We start from the raw sequence: 20420 nt of genomic DNA on the forward strand, positions 1-20420 counted from the left end.
TGTTTATAGTACCATAACTTGGCGTCATTTTGATATCAATACTTTTGAGTAACTTGGCATTTTTGTACGTTGAAAACGTGTTTTTTATGAAATATAAAGTAATCATGAGACTCTGTTAGCACCTCTGTGAGTTTTTTCATCTTTAATGATGCTCCAACTCTCCGTGGTACCCTGCTTGTGCACACAATCATGGTAAATGATGCAATCACAATTTCCTTTGTGGCTGGGGGGCAAATTATTTCCTGTCGATAAGGGTTGATGATGTCCCACTCGTATGCAGACAACCTTACAGAGACCGCACAAAGGCTGGACAAACATCAGTTTTTTTTTCAGATTTAGGTCACATCTGTGTATGAAATTAGTAATTGTTTGATCATTATAAAATGGGGGAGAGGTGAAAGATTAAAAGGCACCTGTTTTGGTTACTCATTTATTCAGTCAGTGATGAATTAACTATTTCTGAGGAGTCATTCCCATTATAAACTATTTTTTTAATAATTAAAAATAACTCAATTTTCACGTTGTGTCAAGACTCACAGCTTGCAGTTGCGATACATTTCTACAGGATCTCATTTTTATAATTAGCACAACCTACACCATGCCGTCAAAGCAAAAAAAAAGAAAGTTAATAGTAAATAATTGATAGGAGTAAGTATTCCCTAAATTCATTCATGAGTAAAAAAAAATACCTTTACAAGTTACACAATTGTTGAAAGCTAATGTGTGTCTCTGTAAGGTCCGTAGTGAATTCCAAGCAAAGATTACATTACATTACATTACATTACATTCATTTGGCAGACGCTTTTATCCAAAGCGACGTACAAAAAGTGCATTTTCATGATCGTAGACAACTGCTGAACACGGGTTCAGTAAGGTACAATTACTTATTTTGTACAGCTATTTCTAGCCGAGAACAATGAACACTATCCTGGTCTAACATCTGCAAAGCCAAACTAGGCAGAAGAATAAGCTACAGTATTAGGACAAATACAATTTACCAAGAAGTGCAGGGATGGGGCAACATGTAACAAGTGACAGGAAAAAGGTTTTTTTTTTTTTTTTAAATATACAGCGTGGTGGTGGTTATTCTAGGTATAGTCTGAAGAGATGAGTCTTCAGGCCACGGCGGAAGATGGATAGTGAGGGGGAGGTTTGGAGAGGGACGGGGAGTTCGTTCCACCACTGGGGAGCTAGGGTGGAGAAGCTCTGTGATCCCTTTTGGCGGGTGGGAGGGGTTACAAGACGCCCTGCTGCCGCAGAGCGGAGTGGTCGAGCAGGCACATAGAATTGAGTCATGTCCTGCAAGTAGATGGGTGCTGTCCTGTTGGCGACAGTGTAGGCAAGGGTCAGGGCTTTGAATCGGATCCTGGCAGCGACCGGTAGCCAGTGAAGTGATCGCAGCAGAGGAGTGACGTGGGAGAATTTGGGGAGGTTGTAGATGAGTCGGGCAGCGGCATTCTGGATCATCTGTAGTGGCTGTATGGCACAAGCTGGCAGGTTTGCAAGGAGAGAGTTGCAATAATCAAGGCGAGAGGTCACCATAGCCTGGACGAGCAGCTTGGTGGAGTGCGTCGTCAGGTATGGTCGAATCCTCCTGATGTTGTATAGGAGGAATCTGCAGGACCGTGATGTTGCCTTGATGTGCTCCTTGAGGTCCAGTTGGTCGTCCAGGACCACCCCTAAGCTCTTGGCAGAGTGAGAGGCAGTCACTGTGGTGCCATCAACCGTGATTGAGAGTTCACGAAGCAAGGAGGTCTTGTACGGGAAGAAGAGCAGCTCAGTTTTGTTGAGGTTGAGCTTCAGATGGTGGCTGGCCATCCAGGTGGAGATGTCAGCCAGGCAGGAAGAGATCTTATCATTGACCTGTGTGGCCGAGGGGGGGAAAGAAAAGAAGAGTTGTGTGTCATCTGCATAACAATGATAGGAAAAACCATGTGAATTAATGACTGAACCAAGAGATCTGGTGTATAAGGAGAACAGCAGAGGACCCAGTACAGATCCCTGCGGCACTCCCGTAACAAGTGGATGAGAGGCAGAGGCAGACCCCTTCCAGGTGACCCGGTAGGTCCTATCTGCAAGATAGGAAGCGAACCAAGACAGGGCAGTCCCGGCAATTCCCATCCCAGCCAAGGTGGGGAGGAGTATTTTATGGTTGACCGTGTCAAAAGCTGCAGACAGGTCAAGAAGGATCAGGACAGAGGAAAGGCGTGAGGCTCTTGCAGTGGCAAGTGCCTCCGTCACAGCTAGGAGTGCAGTCTCTGTTGAGTGCCCGGATCGGAAGCCAGACTGGTGAGGGTCTAGCAGGTTGTTCTGATGGAGAAAAGAGGTTAATTGTTTAAGAACTGCTCGTTCAAGGGTTTTGGACAGAAAGGGTAGAAGGGATACGGGTCGATAATTTGTTACATCGGAGGGGTCTAAGGTGGGTTTTTTGAGTAGTGGGGTAACACGTGCCATCTTAAAAACAGAGGGAACATGACCAGAGGAGAGAGAGGAATTAACAATGGAAGACAGATAGGGAAGGAGCTCGCTGGAGATGGATTGGAGAACTTTAGATGGGATGGGGTCAAGTGGGCAGGTGGTTGCGCGATGAGAGGTGATGAGTTGTAGTACATCGGAGTCCTCCAGCATTTCAAAGGAGGTCAGTGTAGCTGTGGGTTTGTCCTGGGGGGTTGGGGGGCTCACTGGATGGGCGAAGGAGTTCCGGATTGTAGCCACCTTTCCTTCAAAGGCGGCCAGAAAGTCATCTGCGGAGAGGGAAGAGGGAGGTGGGGGTGGAGGAGGAATGAGAAGGTGGAGAATAGTTTACGTGGATTAGAGACACACTGATCTTGGATTGGAAAAAAGAGGCTTTTGCAGACGTGAGGGCAGATGTAAAAGTCGCCAGCAGGGTATGGTATGCGGTCAGGTCATCAGAGGATCGGGATTTTCTCCACTTCCTCTCAGCAGCCCGCAGTGATGTTCTGCTGGAGCGTAGTGACTCGGTCAGCCATGGGCAGGGGGGTGAGGAGCGTGCTGGTTTGGAGACAAGAGGACAAAGTTGCTAGTGACAAGTTTTAAAAAAGATTACCTAAATTACACACAACTATGTTCTCTAACTAGCAACAGCAGAAACAAATCAAGTTAAGATACGCTTATCTGAATCGCGGGGGACGGCAGAAGCGACGACACAATCAGATGCACACTGTTGAACCACAGATGAACACCACTTAAATAGCACCAGGTGAAGCTACTCGAAATTAGCTCAACAATACGGGGCAGTTAAACACCAACCCCCACACACAGTTTCACTAACGCCTTTAACTAACTAACAACAGCAAGTCAACTACAGATATTCTCAGCTAACGCACAACTAAGCTTGCTGACTAGCAACAGTCGAGACAAGTTTTAAAAAAGATTACCTAAATTACACACAACTATGTTCCCTAACTAGCAACAGCAGAAACAAATCAAGTTAAGATACGCTTATCTGAATCGATTAAGCTGTGAAGATGTAAGAATGGCTCCTCTCTGCACATGCAAAAATGAAACCACAGATTTGATTGCTATACCCTATTTAGGTGAGAGCCATTAGGCCTAAACTGAACCTTGTCTGTTGGCTGAGATTTGGCCTTATGGCATCTCTGGATTAGATGTGGCATCTGGGCCATATCTCAATGGTGGATGTGGGCCAGATCTGGGCTGCGAAAAGGTGACTTTCAGAGCAGCTGGATGCATGTGTAAAATATTTATAATCTGCACTTTTTACTTTTCTATTAATTTTGACTATTAAATTTGTTAGTTACTGAAAATTGCATTACCTTTTCAGTTTACAAGGCAATTACATTGATGCACTTTTCATACTCTGCGGGCAACAGGTTCATCTCTATCAACCAAACCCATATGAAAGCATACACAATAAAGCTCTATCGATATAAAGCTCTGATGCAAAACAAGAGCGCTAAACTTAAAGTAACGCCTTTCCACTGGCAAAAAATCTAAATACAACCAAATTTATACAAATTGGCATGTCTTAGTTAGAGTATTCCAAAAGTATATCAATATTTTTGTCAGCATTTTTGAAAATAAAGTTTTTGACTGAGGGGAAATCAAAGATAGGGGCAAAAAGCCATATGTGTATATAAATAAAAATAATGACCAATTCTTATTTATTTGGCAACATACTACATACCCCATGCAGAGCCTTTGCTGCAATATTGGATTTGTCATACAAATGAATTAAATAAAAATAAACACACATTTACTCTATAATTATTATTACCTAATTATTCAGCATAAATGTTTTTTTTCTGCTAGCTTATTAATTTACTTTCTGCATATAATCTATAAATAACTGACATATCCTCATATACAAAATACTTAGTTCAAACAAAACAAAGAATGAGGCTACCAAATATTGAATTATATAAAAAAAGATTAATTGTTTCATTTAATGTCTAAGGGAGTTCCCAAGGAACAGCAAGGCTACTTTGCAGCTGTATGCCTAAGTGTCAGAAGTGGTCAGTTACCATGGCAACATATGTACACAACTGTCTTAACTTTAGCAAATATGTTACAAGCCATTTGCTATATCTGTCAGCTACTGTAAAAACTAATCAGGAAGCCATAATTATAAAACAAAACAAAAATATATATAAAGCATTAATTGCGGAAACAAGTCTTTCCATGAGGTCTTAAAGAATCGTATTGCTATTTTTTGACCAACTGGGCCATGTATCAGAAAGCAGGATTACTGAGTTAGCTGGATAACTACAGTGAGTAAAACCTGGAACCCAAATCTGGAACATATAGACTGAAATAAAAAAAAGCTGTTTCCGGTTTTATTCAGCACAGTTATCCAGCTAACACTATGATCCTGCCTCATGAAATACTCCCCAGATGTCAGTAAAACTGTAAACATTCCTTATTCCTAGTATCATGCTAGCAAACTTTTTAATGAAAGATAACTTTTTGAAAGTATTCATTTTATACACCAAAATACAACATGCTGAGGTCCAATCCGTTAAATGCTCTCTTCTATTATTATTATTAATTACATTTATATAGCACTTTTCCAAATGCTCAAAGTGCTTTACAGTGAAGGGGAACTCACCTCACCCACCACCAATGTGTAGCACCCACCTGGGTGATGCACGTCAGCCATTTTGCACCAGAACACTCACCACACATTAGCAAAGGTGGAGAGGGAGAGAACATTTATTTAGCCAATTAAATCTGGGGATGATTTTTAGTGGCAAGTTTTGCAAGTGCCAGATCTGGGATTTGGCCAGGACACCGGAGAACCCCCTACTCTTAGCGATAAGTGTCATGGGATCTTTAATGACCACAGAGAGTGAGGACCTCGGTTTAACGTCTCATCCAAAAGACGGCAAAGTTCACTTGAAAACTTCCCTCATGAGGATGTGACGCAGAACCAAATAAACGCGGGTAGACAATGATGGGGAGGAGCAAGGTATGAGCAAAGGAGGGAACAGAATTATTTGGGGTTTAGGTCTGTTGGGTTAATTAGAGGTTCAAGTGCATCAGGCTAATCCTGTATTGTTTTCCTATGGTTTTACTTTTTAATTTTTTCTCCTTAGTTATACTCAATTTCCTGTGAGACAAGTCACCCTTGAGCAAGGTACTTAACCGGAAACAGCTTCAGTGTATATCCAGCTGTATAAATGGATACAATGTAAAATGCTATGTAAAAGTTGTGTAAGTCACTCTGGATAAGAGCGTCTGCTAAATGCCTGTAATGTAATGTAATGTAAAGTGGGTATCTGCACGTAGTCATGCATGTAGGTCTGGCATTTCATCTCTGGTTCTTTTAGAATATTGTTGTCAGTTATACATTTTGATATAGGTTGATCCAATAGTTTGCTCTGTATATCAGCAAATTAATTGATAATTGATATATTTGATGATAATTACTAGATGAAATCAAATAAATATATTTTATATGGTAGATAAGTGAGGTGTTTTAACTGTGGATGCATTTGTATTCGGTATTTAGAGTGCTGGACGTCAAACGATGGTGTTTACAGCTAAAACTGCTGGGTTCGGAAAATTAAATATATTTCACATAATCCTCACCTTGATGACATTAATGGAGGTCCCAACCGCGATGGACATGGACCAGTCACTAAGGAGAGAAATGAAGGAGGTGCTAGTCAGTGCTGCTAATCCCAAACCTAAAGCGGTGGTTTGTATGGAGTGTGTTGCTTTTGATGGAGAACGGGAGTCCTTCCTTCAGACATATCCAGGCCTTGAGGAACTACTGGAATCTTTAAATGGTCTCAACAAGAAACTGTATATGATACTACATACCCGTGCCCATCACCGAACAATATAATGGCTGTCATAACCCAATGTTTCAAGTTTTTTGCGGCCGACACTCTAACGCAATACCTCTACAATCACCCCCGTAGTCATGTACCCCAATGCATGTTGGTACAAAAGTGGAGAGACTGGGACAGCCCCCCTGCCTGTATGGCCTCCTGCTATGGAAATAGTGCAGCAGCTTTTCCAGAACATCATAAACGCCATGATGAATGCCAGGGAACTAGCAAAGGCCAGGTACTGGTTGGACTACATGGGGGAAAAAACCCAGCCAAGAGAGATCTGCAGCTTCACCCTTGCAGAAGACATGATTCCACCCCACGATCTATCAATACAAGAAGAATGGATAGGCCAGAAGACTATATTTGTGAAGAAGTTAAGATCTTCAGAAAGTAAAGGAAGCGAATAGTTACATTTCTCAGTATCTGTAGATGTGGTTTTCCACCACCTGCCTAGGCTCATTTTTATTGGTCTGCAAGTGCCACAGAAAATTCCAGTTTGTGTTCAGATTAGGAAATTCACAACAAGGTTCAAAACTTTACTAAAAAGTAAACAAAAGAGTTACAAATTTTAACTGCAACCATAATTAAGATAAATTAGTCAACAACTACATAGGTAAATTAAAATGAATTAAAATGCAGTTTAAATTATATCATTATATAAATGCTTTGTCACACATAAAGAGAACTTAATTCCAAACTATTTAATATTTAATGTTTTTAAATAATGTGAAAATGTTAAACGTTGGTGGAATGCATGTGAAATGATTCAGGATGAGAAGTAATTAGTACTACTGTGATAGAAAACAAGCCTGCTTATTGTGTTTAACTATACGAAATGTATTTTTACGTGTTTATAACAAAACTATGTATGTAAATAATTGTGCAAAATGGAAAGGTACTGGGAAGAAACGACCTTTGAGGAGGAAGACGTGGATGAGCTGAGAGAGTCAGATAGATAAAGTTCTGGGCATCCCGCCAAGTTTCAACTGCAACAATTTTTGGTGCAAAGAGGAAGACAAGAAGCTTGCCACAGGTGTCTGAGAAGCTCACAAATATGTGAACATGATGTGAAGGATACTTCATAAATGGAGTAAAATTCATAGTTAAAAGTACACTTGTTATGGCATATAATCAGGTGGTATATGTATGACCATTGCTTGCAAAATGTCATACTCTAAACAATAGCCTGTGTGATTCTATTGAAAACTGCATGTATTGTGTATGTCAAATGAAGACAAGCTGTACAAAGCAGGATTGTACGCAAAGGCAGACAAAGAAGTTAGATTAAGAAGGGACACCCTCCCCCACCGTGAGGCGCCAGGAAACTAGGTGTTTCGTCAGGGTTTCTGGAGTGAAACAAAAAGGTTTTCAGGGAAGCAGAAAGTTGGTATGGGCGGGGGAGTAAGAAAGTGTCATGCCATGCAAATCACCTCATAGAAAGATAGCTTACAGAAAGATATAAGAGGCAGAACTTGTAAACAGAAGTTTGAGACACTCTTCTAGATCTGTGATGAGTGCTTGAACAGTTTCTTCTATTTGGCCAAATAAAAGTTGTATTGCTGAATTACTCTGCGACCTGACTGAGTTACTTGCCTCCATTGAAGGTAAAATTCACAACACTACACAATACGAAAAATTCATTGGTCCATGCTGCCAAAAAACCACCATGAAAATGTCTTGTACTTCTAAATGGACCTTATTTTATTATATTATATAAAAAATGACAAGAAAGGAAAACAGTAGCATTTTATCAAATTATAAGAACAATGGGTCATCAAGTGTGAAAACAGGAATATAGTCCACTGTACATTTGTAATGAATCTTAAAAACACTGTTATAATGACATCATGAGAGCAATCAATGCTATGTTGGGTGTGTTCGACACTGCAAGCAGAGGGATTTTTGATAATCTGTGTAAAACAAGGACAAAAAAATTTAAACTGGTTTATAAACATCACATTCATTTGACATTCATCGGAAATTGCTAGGTTTCCTGTTGCACATTCAGCATAGAAGACTCTGAGCCACATATTCTGAGTGTTAGTATGAGTTTAACAGACCTCCAAAACCATGGATAGAAAAGAGCATAAATGATTGGATTGATGGAAGAATTCAAATATAATACAAGTGATGTAATTCAAATTGCAAGATCGACAGATTTGTTCTTAAAATAGATTTCAACGAAGGCACTTACATAGTAGGGTACTGTACACAGAAGGAAGACTGCCACTAGAATTCCAAGGGATTTTGCTGCCTTCCTTTCAGAGGCCATAGAACCATGATCATTTTTTGGGCACTGTCTGACACTTCTAATTTTAATTGCATGCTTTTTAGCGATAGCAAAAATTTTCAAGTTTATAATTACAATCATTGAGCATGGTAAAACAAATGCAATTATGAAGTCAATAAAAGCCCATTCTTTATTAACTGTACCAACACACTCCATCACACCACATGTGATGTTTTCTTTCATGTCAGTAAAATCTCCATTGAAATAAAGAAGCACTATATTGTAGATTAATGAATACAACCACAGTATGGCTATAATCCTCAAAGTTACATTCACTGTCATTTTCATGGAGTAGTGAAAAGGATTGGAGAGGGCAAGATATCGGTCCAATCCAATTAAAGCTACATTATAAACTGATACACAAGTAAAGCAATATTGTGCAAACTTTAAAGTTGTGCAATACAATGTATCAAAGCACCTCCATTGATCTATCCACGTAAGAAAATAGACGGGCAGCACAATTACCCCAACAAGAAAGTCCACCATAGCCAGAGAGAGCACAAGGAAATTAGTTGGTGTCTGAAGCTGCTTGAAGTGACAGATGGAGATAATCACAAGCAAGTTTCCACACACGGTCAGTGAGACAACTATCGCTACAGGTATATAGAGCAACACATCCACTGCTGTTGGTGAAGTTTCCAAACAAGAAAAGTTTGAATAGACACAGGGTGTCTCTTGATGCTCTTCTGTGAGATTCATGAAGGAAGAGGTTACAGTTTCATTGAACAATGAGACATTGTGCCATCTTACTCAATGTAGGCTATCTAAAAAAAATCCTTTTGTGAATGTGCATAAACGGTGTTGCATAATGTAGCTTGCTGGTCTTGAGGAGTCCTTTTGGATCATTAAGCGCAGTAGAGTCACATTTATATAAAGGGGTTACCATTGTATTTTTTTTCTTTTGGTGGTTGTCTATGAATCCCCATCAGATTAAATTTAGTTAATTGTACATGGGGCTGCGCTAGGAGACCGAGATCAAAACTGGGAAAGGTCAGTGATGTAATCAAATAATAAAATAAGAGAATGGGTCAAGCCGAAAGAGCTTTCAACTTAACACTTGTTGATTCCAAAATTACAATGGTAACAGAGTGGATTGCGTGCAGTGACTTGAATTATCTTGGAGTTCATGGAAAATTAAGAAAAACTTAAAAATTACAGAGCAACTCAAAATGGAGGAAAACACAAGTTCATTCAGTTAATTTACACACATGAAAGTGCTATACCTGGTTTACATCATTCCCAGACTAGCAGATATGAATGTACCATCACTGAAGCACTCAGGCAATTAACTATGCTAACAAAAAACCTAAATACACATGCTGAGCACATACAGATTACATCGAAAATAAGCCCTAAGAAGAGAAATTATGAAAAGCTGAACTACTACAAAGGATTCTTCAGGTAGGGGATGAGAGGAGAACTAAGATGCAATCTAAATAGGTGGGTCTACAGTTTTTTTTTTTTTTTTGCATCTGAAGGTACACAACAATTAATGTAAAGGTCCACAACAATTCTCCTGTCCTGACCACTATGGAAAGTTCATTCTAACACCAGAGGCCTTGTGACTGGTAGCAGTGACTATGGAGGGAGTGGATAGGCAGTGTGGTGGAGCTGTTCTGCTGTTCTGTTAAGTACTCATTGGCTAGTGTAATCTGGTGGTTGCGTCGTGTTCGCAGGGTGTTGTGTACAACAATACACATGTATGAATGTGCGTTGGATCACTTATTCATGAGAATAGATTGAATGCATTTAACTAGAGCGATCAAAGCTAGTCATAGTGCTACCAACCCCGTCATTCTCACTCAAATATATATGACTCCTCCCTGCATACCAACAGAGTTGACTAACTTGGGGTATTTCCATTGAGTCAAAGTTCTGTATAATCCGTGCCAAGAGAACCAGGTTTGTTGCTGATAATGTGAAGGTGACTGACAGGCATGGACTGGGCCTATATTCTACCGGGCAAATGCCCAGTGGGCCGACCTACTTTTGGGCCAGTGGGCCTTTGGTTCATACTGACACTGACCTGGCCCAATTTCAGTGGCCCATTGGTTCGTTTTCTATACTGACACTGGGCTGGCCCAATCACATGCCTAGGCCCCACTCCCCCTCTGATCAGTGGCCCATTGGTTCGTTTTCTATACTGACACTGGGCTGGCCCAATCACATGTCTAGGCCCCACCCCTTGCTGTCCGTTTCTGCCCTTGAGACTTGAGTTGACATCACCACTCGTAGTCGGTGCGGTGTGCGATGGAGAAAGGAAAGCGTAAAAGTGGTGCTGAGAAATTGCGGGAGAAAAAAATAAGAAAGCTGGCGGAGGATGCCTCAAAATGTGTCAAAATAACTTAAATGTTTGCTGGAACAACTGTGGGGGCTCCTGCAGTACCTGCTGCTGGCAGTCAGCACCAGCAACAGGTGTTGTTGAGATGTGAAGGTCCAAGATGAGGCAGACAGCGAGACAGCTCTGATAGTGAGTTCTGAGCAGGATGAACCCGAAAGGGCAGACGAGGGACAGTCACAAAATGAGCAGGATAGTGAAGCTGAAGTGGTAAGCAGCAGCATGTGGTTAGTCTGTCACTGTCAAGCAAAACTATAAGCTATTAATGACGTTAGCATTGTTTGGCTGCAAGCTAGCGTTATCATTATCAATGTTGGGGAGACACCATGGCTAACTATGCACTGTCGTTAGCTTAGCTCTCTTTTTCGTTTTCCTTGATGAGCTAAAAATATTGTACTGTGGTTCTTCTGCCTCTGATAATACATTGCCTAAAACACATTTAATTTCGCTCTGCAGATCAGCCTGGTCACTCAGGCTAATAAACGGATTTCTCTCGTCCTGAGATGTGGCGGGCCAGTCACAACCGTTTGTTTAATATGGGGCGGGTTTAATAAGATTCATACATAAACAAGTCGATCAAAAATGCTTTTGGGCTTTTTCTTTTATTTGAATATTTTAACAGAATGAACAATAACACCTTGTATTCTCAAATTCTTATGGCAAAAACGGAAACACTCAGGACACATCACTACTACACTATCAGAGGTGTGAGCGGAGGGGCGAGAGAGAGGTGCATGTCGAGACTAGTCAGCGTGAGCGAGGTAGTCTATGAATGAGGAGGCAGGAGAAGTAGCCTAAGTTTGCAAGGAAATAATAAATAAATGTATGGAATAGGGCTGCAAAAAAATCACGATCATACATCAATGCGATTTCATTTCTAAATGACGACGATTCTGATGCATTTGCGTTAAATGGAGAAAATGAAACCGAGTGAAAGCGAAGTTGCCTTAGCATTTAGCATGTTCCATTGAAAATGAATGGGGCGTTAGCATTAGCATAAAAACGTTAAAGGGGACCTATTATGCTTTTCCAACTTTTCTAACCTATCAATGCAGTTACAAAGTTGGATGTCCATATTAAACATGGCCAAAGTTTCAAAACATTTGGTACACAAATGATAAAGTTATTCCTGTGTGAAAATTGCTCCAGCACTGAACGCTTGGTTTTGGAAGCTTTTTTCTACTCTTGGCACAGTCTGACGTCATGTGGGCTTTTAGGCACGCGGCCTTAAAGAGACAGACTCTAAAACGGAGCGTTTCAAACAGAGCCTAAGAAATGGACTTTAAAAACAGTAATTACAGAAAAACAAAGTGTTTTTTTATACCTGTTACCATTGAAAAAGTTACTCTAGAGGAGTCCCAGAATGAGATTATAGAAAGTGAAAATGAGCATAATAGGTCCCCTTTAAAATCTGGCAAGAATTATTGCCAGCAAGCCCCCCCCCCCCCTTATTATTACTGGATTCCCTGACAAGTGTGTGATATAGGGCTATATAAATAAACACAATTCCACTTGAGAAGGCATCAGATGGAATTTCGAGATTAAAATAACAGAGAGAGCCAGGAACAGGAAAGAGAGAGCCAGGAGCAGGACTTCAATTACTTTGCCTGCCCTGAGCCTTCCATGTTCGATACTTTTTTAGATTTCCACCCTCAGCAGAGAACCAACAATCAGGTTGTGCAAAATGTATTCACCTGTAAAGATGGCACCAGCAGGAAGTGGCTCACATATTGCGAGGAACAGCATACATTGTTTTGTTTTATATGTATGGCATTTGGAAAGAGCACTGACACCAGCAAGTTCATTACTGGACTCTCAGAATGGAGACGTGTACACCAGCGTACAGAGGAGCACGAAAAGAGCGATACACACCGAAAGTGTGCGGAAGCTTATTTCCTAAGGTGCAAAAAGGGAGATATCCAGAGCAAGTTTGCCGGCAGTCAGATGTCTGCTCATAGGCAGCAAGTCAGAAAGAAACGCCAGGTTTTGGAGCGTGTAGTGGATGTGGTTAAAGTGATTGGAAAGAGGGGCCTGAGCTACCGGCATATGGAGAATGAGGAAGCATACAACTGGGATGACAATACTCTAGACTATAGAAACTTTTTGGAGCTCATCCTTTTATTAGGAAAGTATGATGTCAGTCTCAAAGAGCATCTTGATGATTGCATAAAGAAGAGCAAGGAATTGCATGAATCAAGTGGAACAAAAGGTAGAGGATCACTTATCATCCTACTGCCCAAAACCACTGTGAACTCCGTGATCGATAGCATTGGCCATCTAATTCAGGAGAGCATTGCCAGTGACCTCCAGAAAGCTGGCATGTTCACTGTTCAGCTGGACACTACACAAGATATAACCAGCCAGGATCAGTTTGCAGTCGTATTGCGTTATGTTACTGAGGCTGTGCAGGAGAGGCTTGTTGCTGTAGTGAAGTGCCATGCATCCACTGGGCAATATTTCGTGGACTTGCTCTCAGAAGTCTTAGATCGTCTGAAACTGGACAAGGCCATGTGTATCGGAAATTCAACAGATGGGGCATCAAATAGGCAGGGCCAGTACAGAGGGTTTTCAGCATTGATGACGTCCGAGTCTCCCACTCATGTGCATGTATGGTGCTACGCTCATGTACTAAATCTAGTGCTGGCTGACACTACTGGAAGTGTTATCGAAAGTGGATCCCTCTTTCTGAATGACATAGCTGTGTTCATCAAGGACTCCTACCAGAGGGTCATTCTGTGGGACAACCAAGCTCAAGACAAAAGGCACAGACGCTTATCTCCAATTGGAGAAACACGGTGGGGCTCCAAGCACGAAGCTGTCAAAAAAGTGTTTGGACACTTTGGTAAACCAGCCAGCAGCCTCTTCATCGATACAGTGCTCTCACTGGCAGCCATAGAGCAGCAGGCAAAAGAGAAGCCAACCGTCCGTGCTAAAGCACGAGGATTCAAAGAGGGCCTCCTGAAATTTGAAACGGTGTTAACAGCACAGATATTCCTGCGAGTACTTGAGCAAACCACTCCACTATCAAAGTACCTCCAGACAAAAGGGATGGAAATCCTCTCTGCCCATCGTATGGTGATCGCCACACAAGACAGCCTCAAAAACATCAGCAGGGATTTCACAACTGTGAAGGCAGCTGCAGACACATTTGTCAAATGGGCAAATGAGAACCTTGAAGTGAGGGATGGAGGAACAGACATCGAAGTGGAGGATTCACTGCCTCAGAAAAGACAAAAGAAAAAAAAACGGGGCTAGAGAGATGGCTCAACATGAGGCACTTAGCGATGCTATGAGATCATATGAGGTGAATGTCCACCACGCAATTCTGGACACGGCTAGCGAGGCCCTCCACAGAAGATTCATGACACATGGCACTCTCTTTGCTGATTTAGCATGCCTGGACCCCAGGAACTTCGACCAGATCAAGACCACGGCCCTTCCCAACAATGCTCTCCAAGACCTCGGCAAATGTCTCATCGAATTTGACAGTCGGGCTACAGTGGACAATCTTCAGTCAGAACTGAAAAGTTTTGCTGGACAGTGGGACAGGCTTAAAGCATTCCATGTAGATGAGTACCATCCCAGAATGGTAGAAGATGGATCTGCAGGAGAGGAAGAGGAGCCTGATATCGTGAACAAAACCTGCGCTTCCTGCAGAAATTGCCCACTCTGCTGCTTTCAAGTACTTTGGCAGTTCAACATGCTGTCAGATGCCTATCATCTCCTTGGGCTTGCCTACAAGTACCTGCTGACGCTTTCCCTGACTCAGGTGGTCTGTGAGAGAACATTTTCCACACTGAAATTCATCAAGAGCAGACTGAGGAGCACCCTGTCTGCAGACAAGCTGGAGACATTCTTGTTGATGGCCACCGAAAAAGACGTCCTGATGGGATTGGACTCCGACATGATCATTGACAGGGTAGCTGAGAAGAGTGAGCTCATGAGAAAGCTGCTCCTGTAGCCTAATAAGGTGAGATGAAAAACAATTCAAATGATTATGAAAATATTCATTGTCATTTAGCAGCTCTGTTTACTTCAAGACTGACCCCCACCACCTCTCTCTCTCTTACAGGATGCCCTCCTAAATCCTTTCCCAGATTCCCCGTATGTGTACAATTATCTCTAGATTTTTCTAAATTAGTAGTAGTAGTACTTTAAAGATACTGTGATCATTTAACTCACTCAATCATTTCCATCTTCCTCTCTCTGTCTGCCTCTCTTTCTTTTAAAAGTTGTCTTGTTTGAGGAGGATATATTTTACATCTGTTTTGACTTGGTGAGTATAGTCATGCAATTCTGTTATTTGTTTCCCAGAATATTCTGATCTGAATCTGTCATGTACTGTAATCAATTATGTTATTATTGACCATGTCTCTCTCTCCCCCCCCCTCTCCTCTCTCTCCTTCTTTCTCCCTCCCTCTCTCTCCCGTTCTCTTTCTCCCTCCCTCTCTCTCTCTGTCTGTCTGTCTCTCTCTCTCCCTCTCTCCATCTCTCCCTCTCTCTCACTCTCTTTCAATTCAATTCAATAAGCTTTATTGGCATGGTAAGGGTACACTTACATTGCCAAAGCATTCACTCACATGACAAATATAACATTACATTACATTACATTACAGGCATTTAGCAGACGCTCTTATCCAGAACGACTTACACAACTTTTTTCCATAGCACTTTACATTGTATCCATTTATACAGCTGGATATATACTGAAGCAATTTCGGTTAAGTACCTTGCTCAAGGGTACAACGGCAGTGTCCTTACCCGGGAATCAAACCTGCGACCTTTCGGTTACAAGCGCAGTTCCTTACCCACTGTGCCACACTCCGTCATAACAGACAGGCAATAACAATTTAACTACAATAAACAGAAAAAATATAAAATCCAGACAATCCACAGAAATAAAATTCTACATCTAGAACATAACGCATACAAAATGTCAATTAACTATAATAATATTACTTTTCTGGTGTCAATGTTACTCCCTGTCCCTCAGTTTTTGGCAAGTGGCAATGTATTGTGCTGCCAAATCTACACATTCCCTTCTTTCTCCCAAAAGGAATGGCAGTTCCTCTGTCTCTGAGTGCATCTCAAATTGTGGGCAGATTTTTTTCATTTTGAGGAAGAACAGTGACCTTGTCTCTCTGTATTTCTCACATTTTGTGAGGAAATGAAGCTCTGTCTCCACCTCTTCAGTGTCACAAAGTGAGCACAACCTGTCCTCTCTGGGCAGCCAGGTCTGCCGGTGTCTACCTGTCTCGATAGCCAGGTTGTGTACACTGAGTCTATATCTTGTCAATATTTTCCTTGTTTTTAAATCTTTCACTGTGGTCAGGTAATCTGCCACAGTGTACTCTCTTTTTAGGGCCCGATAGCATTCTAATTTGCTTTGTGTTTTTGTTTGTGTGTCCCAATAGGTGATGTAATTTTCTTTATGTTTTGCTATAATTTGGTTGACTCTAATTGTTTGTATGTTGCTGTTTTGAGGCTGCTTTGTGTTAGTCGGGGTTAATGAACTCAGCTTCAAGACTAGCTGGCTGAGGGGACTCTTTGGGCTCATCTCTTGGTGTTTCAGGGCCTTGTAATGATAAGAGTGGCGGTCGCTGTTTTTGAGGTGAATCCAAAATTTAACTGCCCTTCTTTGGATGTTAATTAATAGTGGGTATTGGCCTAATTCTGCCCTGCATGCATTGTTTGGTGCTTTCCTCTGGACATGGAGGATGTTTTTACAAAGTTCTGCATGCAGGGTTTCTATGGGGTGTTTGTCCCATTTTGTAAAATCTTGCTCTGTGAGCGGACCCCACACTTCGCTGCCATATAATGCAATTGGTTGAATCACTGATTGGAATATTTTTAGCCAAATTTTGACAGGCAGTATAATTTGAGTATTTTTCTTTATGGCATAGAATGCCCTGCGTGCTTTCTCCTTCAGTTCATTTACCGCCAAGTTAACCCTCTATGGTACCGCGTTGCCTCTAGGTAACATACCCATTTTTGGACTTCTACACTCACACAATACATCCTTATTTATGATGCAATACTTTTTTAAAAAGGGAGGGCCCCAAGGAAACTAATAGCAGTGTTTTAATTTGTCACATAACTCTCTAGAGGCCCAGTTGAATCCCTTTTTTGCGGCCTTCGTCACATGGCTCAGCTCCATCATCTCTCTCCACAAAATTGGTCTGAAAATGTCTTTTTCTGTCATTTTACAATCTGGAAAAAATTGGATTCACAATAATAGGATAGTAAAGTTTCATTTTTATTTGTTTAATGTACTTTATTTGATAATTAAGTAATGGAAAATTGTTAAAATGCAAATGTTGCCTTGAAGTAACACCATACCATTACGAATTCCTACCATGACATTTTTTGGTATTGTGTATTTAGATTTAAATACTGTACAAAAGCATAACAGTCATCATAATGTTTTTTTTATCTCTACAGATTAACCTAGATAAATTTGATAAAATTTGGCAAAGATGGCAGCAACACAACAAATGGTGGCAACATATGTCAGGAAAGACACACACCAGGAAACTGAAAACAAGCATTTAAATGTAACACAAATGATCAAACACTGAAATATGATTCACTATCTTGTTTTGAAGAGGGTTATGATAGTTTGGTTTGATAGATTGTTGATGTAAAGTTTGCTGAAATATGCTTACACTCTTTAACGTATTCATTCCTATGGGCTGTTCCACAATGGTACAATGTTGTCTGAGGGTAACGTTCAGAGAAACAAACTTATGAAAAGAGTTCATTTTTAATGTTTTTCTATTTCAAATGGCATGCATTTTAAACTGGTGAGGAGATTGAATATTTTCCATTAGTATAGTAATAAATTTTATTCAAATTTTAAACAGTAACTCTCTTTTTTCATTCCTTACCATTATGGTACGGTGTTGCTTTAAGGTAACGCACCCCAAAGTGTACCCCAAAAAAATTATTTCTTGAAAATTTCTTTAAATTATGTTTACTTGATCTATTTTATGACAAGAAAACAGTGCAAACATTTTTTTATAAACCGGCATCATAATGCGTACCATAGAGGGTTAAAGCTTCCTGTTGAGCTTATTTTTAAACCTAAATAACTGTAATTGTTACTGTGTTCAATTGTTTTATTTCCTAATTTGAATCTGTATTTCTTTCTCTCTCTGTCTCTCTCTATCTCTCTCTCCCTCCGTCCATCTCTCTGTGTCTCGGTTTCTCTCCCTCTCTCTTTCTCTCTCTCTCTCCAGCTTTAAGGATGCCATCACTTCTGTTCTGTGTGATCCACGATTGTCCAGGAGATTGACAGGGCTAGGGAGCCTTTTTTGTTGGTGAGTATACAATCTATACAACTATATAACTTTTACTAGTCATGCTGTATCATGTCTCACATCTCTTGGTGTTTGTATGTATGTGTGTCTGTGTGTGTCTATCTGTCTCTCTCTCCTTCCTACAGGCTACGTTGTCTACTGTAGAGAATCTGTATTGTATTTGTTTTATTTAAGACCTTTATTCTTTGCCTTTGAATGGCAATCAATGTACAGTGAATGTGTTTTTTTTTTTTTTTTTACATAAAATTGTATTAAATCATTTTAATTATTCATACAACATCTAGCAGAGTTTTTCTTTAATAATTACTTATTGAGTATGGGTATTGTTTACTCCATAGCCACCTCTGATCACCAGGATCAAGAGTGAGTGAGTACACTGCTCCACTTGCATTGGTATACTTGACTTGTCCATAACACTCCGCTCTGTAGGGGGTTTGGCAAATGGTTAGATATGCATCATATACATATTGAACGGTCTGCGAGGATGTTGTTCTGATGGGCGGTGTCTGACCGATTGCGGTGGGCCGGTCTGAGCCAAAAATGGCAGGGCCATTTTTTGTCCCAGTCCAGCCCTGGTGACTGATAATTGACGAAGTATTGTGGCTCTGAAGTGCAAAACACAAACGTACAAAAATAAGACACAAAAACAGCTCTCAAGTGCAAATCACACAAAAATGAATGCCTCTGAAGTGCAAGCGCCTCTATAGTGCAAGACATACAAAAAAAAAAAACTCTCCACCTGAAATTTGGCACCGATGTGTTTAAATGGTTACTTACTTGATTGTACTCTGTAGAACACCATTGGCATGCATGAGTACTGAATGAAGGGCTCCTTGCCTTGGTGTAAGTGGCACAGTGTCAACTCAATCACAATTGGTGATTTGGAATTGAGGAGAAAAAAATGGAGTTGCTTTATAAATTCTAGAACTGCACAAGGATGATTTTCCCATTTTGCAACACAAAGATAACACAAAGTGAAAAAAATAGAGTGAAAGCACCTATTACCAACTGGGTTTGCACAATAGAAAGCAAAATGTAAACATATTTGCAACTCTATATAAAGATAGGCAAAATATCAGTAACACATTATACCTAGATATGTAGAAATGTCCTTATTATCCTCTGGGGGCTATTTTTTTCAGTACATTAGCTTTTTTTTGTGCCGGTAAATGTTGTAAGTCACCACGCGCTAGCAATAGCCGCTAAGTAGTGCCCACACATAGTGATTGATGGAACTGGTCCTTACTTGAGATCATATTATCCAAGTTTTCTGTCTTGTGTATTTGTGATTAATATGAGTAAGGGTGGTCCCTATCAGGATTTCTAGCAATCTGTACATATTCACAGTTGTTCCCGAAGTCATTGTTAACAAACTAGTCATTAGGAAAGCGGTTGGAAACTGAAGCGATGCTCGCGCAGTGACACTTTATCATTGTGATTAAGGAGTGTTCATGTTCCAAGCGTGTTCCAAGTCTAGACAGTTTATCATGTGTATTTTGTAAGATTTGCATTTTATATGACTATATATGAAATAAATACGCTAGCATTTGAGGTGGTCGATAGCCTCTTTATTACCATTTCTAAGATATGCTTCCAATGCATGAATGTTATATGACAATATATTTAAGCACAAGGTAGCCTGTTAGCTATGGGAATATTAGCAGATCAGTTTGGAAGGCAATTAGTGATTCCCACCTTTCCTCCCCATGGAAAATAAATGAATGTTTTTCAAGACATATTCACTTGATAGCATCAACAGCAATGGTTTGATTAATCTGCTGATACAGTCCAGATGACAGACAAACAGATGAAGGTGTTGTTTTCTCAATTTACTTCTTGCATAAATGGAGTAATCATGAGACTTTGTTAGCACCGCTGTGTGAGTTTTTTCATCTTTAATGATGCTCCAACTCTCCGTGGTACCCTGCTTGTGCGCACAATCGTGGTAAATGATGCAATCACAAGTTCCTTTGGGGGGTGGTGGGCATATCATTTGCTGTAGGTAACGATTGATGATGTCCCACTCGTATACAGACAACCTCACAGAGACTGCACAAAGGCTGGACAAACATCAGTTTTTTTCTCCTCACATTTAGGACACATCTGATAAAGAAATGATATGTTTGATTATTGTAAAATGGGGGAGAGGTGAA

General features: G+C 40.6%; 1 protein-coding gene across 1 annotated transcript; it reads right to left on the bottom strand.

The window, feature by feature from the left end:
- Window positions 1-8010: 8010 nt before the first annotated feature.
- LOC135260379 (trace amine-associated receptor 13c-like) lies at window positions 8011-9507 on the bottom strand. Its single transcript, XM_064345600.1, has one exon. It carries the CDS (start codon window positions 9307-9309, stop codon window positions 8458-8460), a length of 852 nt encoding a protein of 283 aa, XP_064201670.1. The 5' UTR covers window positions 9310-9507; the 3' UTR covers window positions 8011-8457.
- Window positions 9508-20420: the final 10913 nt, after the last annotated feature.

This window comes from Anguilla rostrata, chromosome 8 (assembly GCF_018555375.3).
Source record: "Anguilla rostrata isolate EN2019 chromosome 8, ASM1855537v3, whole genome shotgun sequence".
NCBI lineage: Eukaryota > Metazoa > Chordata > Actinopteri > Anguilliformes > Anguillidae > Anguilla > Anguilla rostrata.

Bases quoted from the DNA above. Each gene is read 5' to 3' on its own strand.
- LOC135260379 (XM_064345600.1), bottom strand. From the start codon at position 9,309: ATGAATCTCACAGAAGAGCATCAAGAGACACCCTGTGTCTATTCAAAC.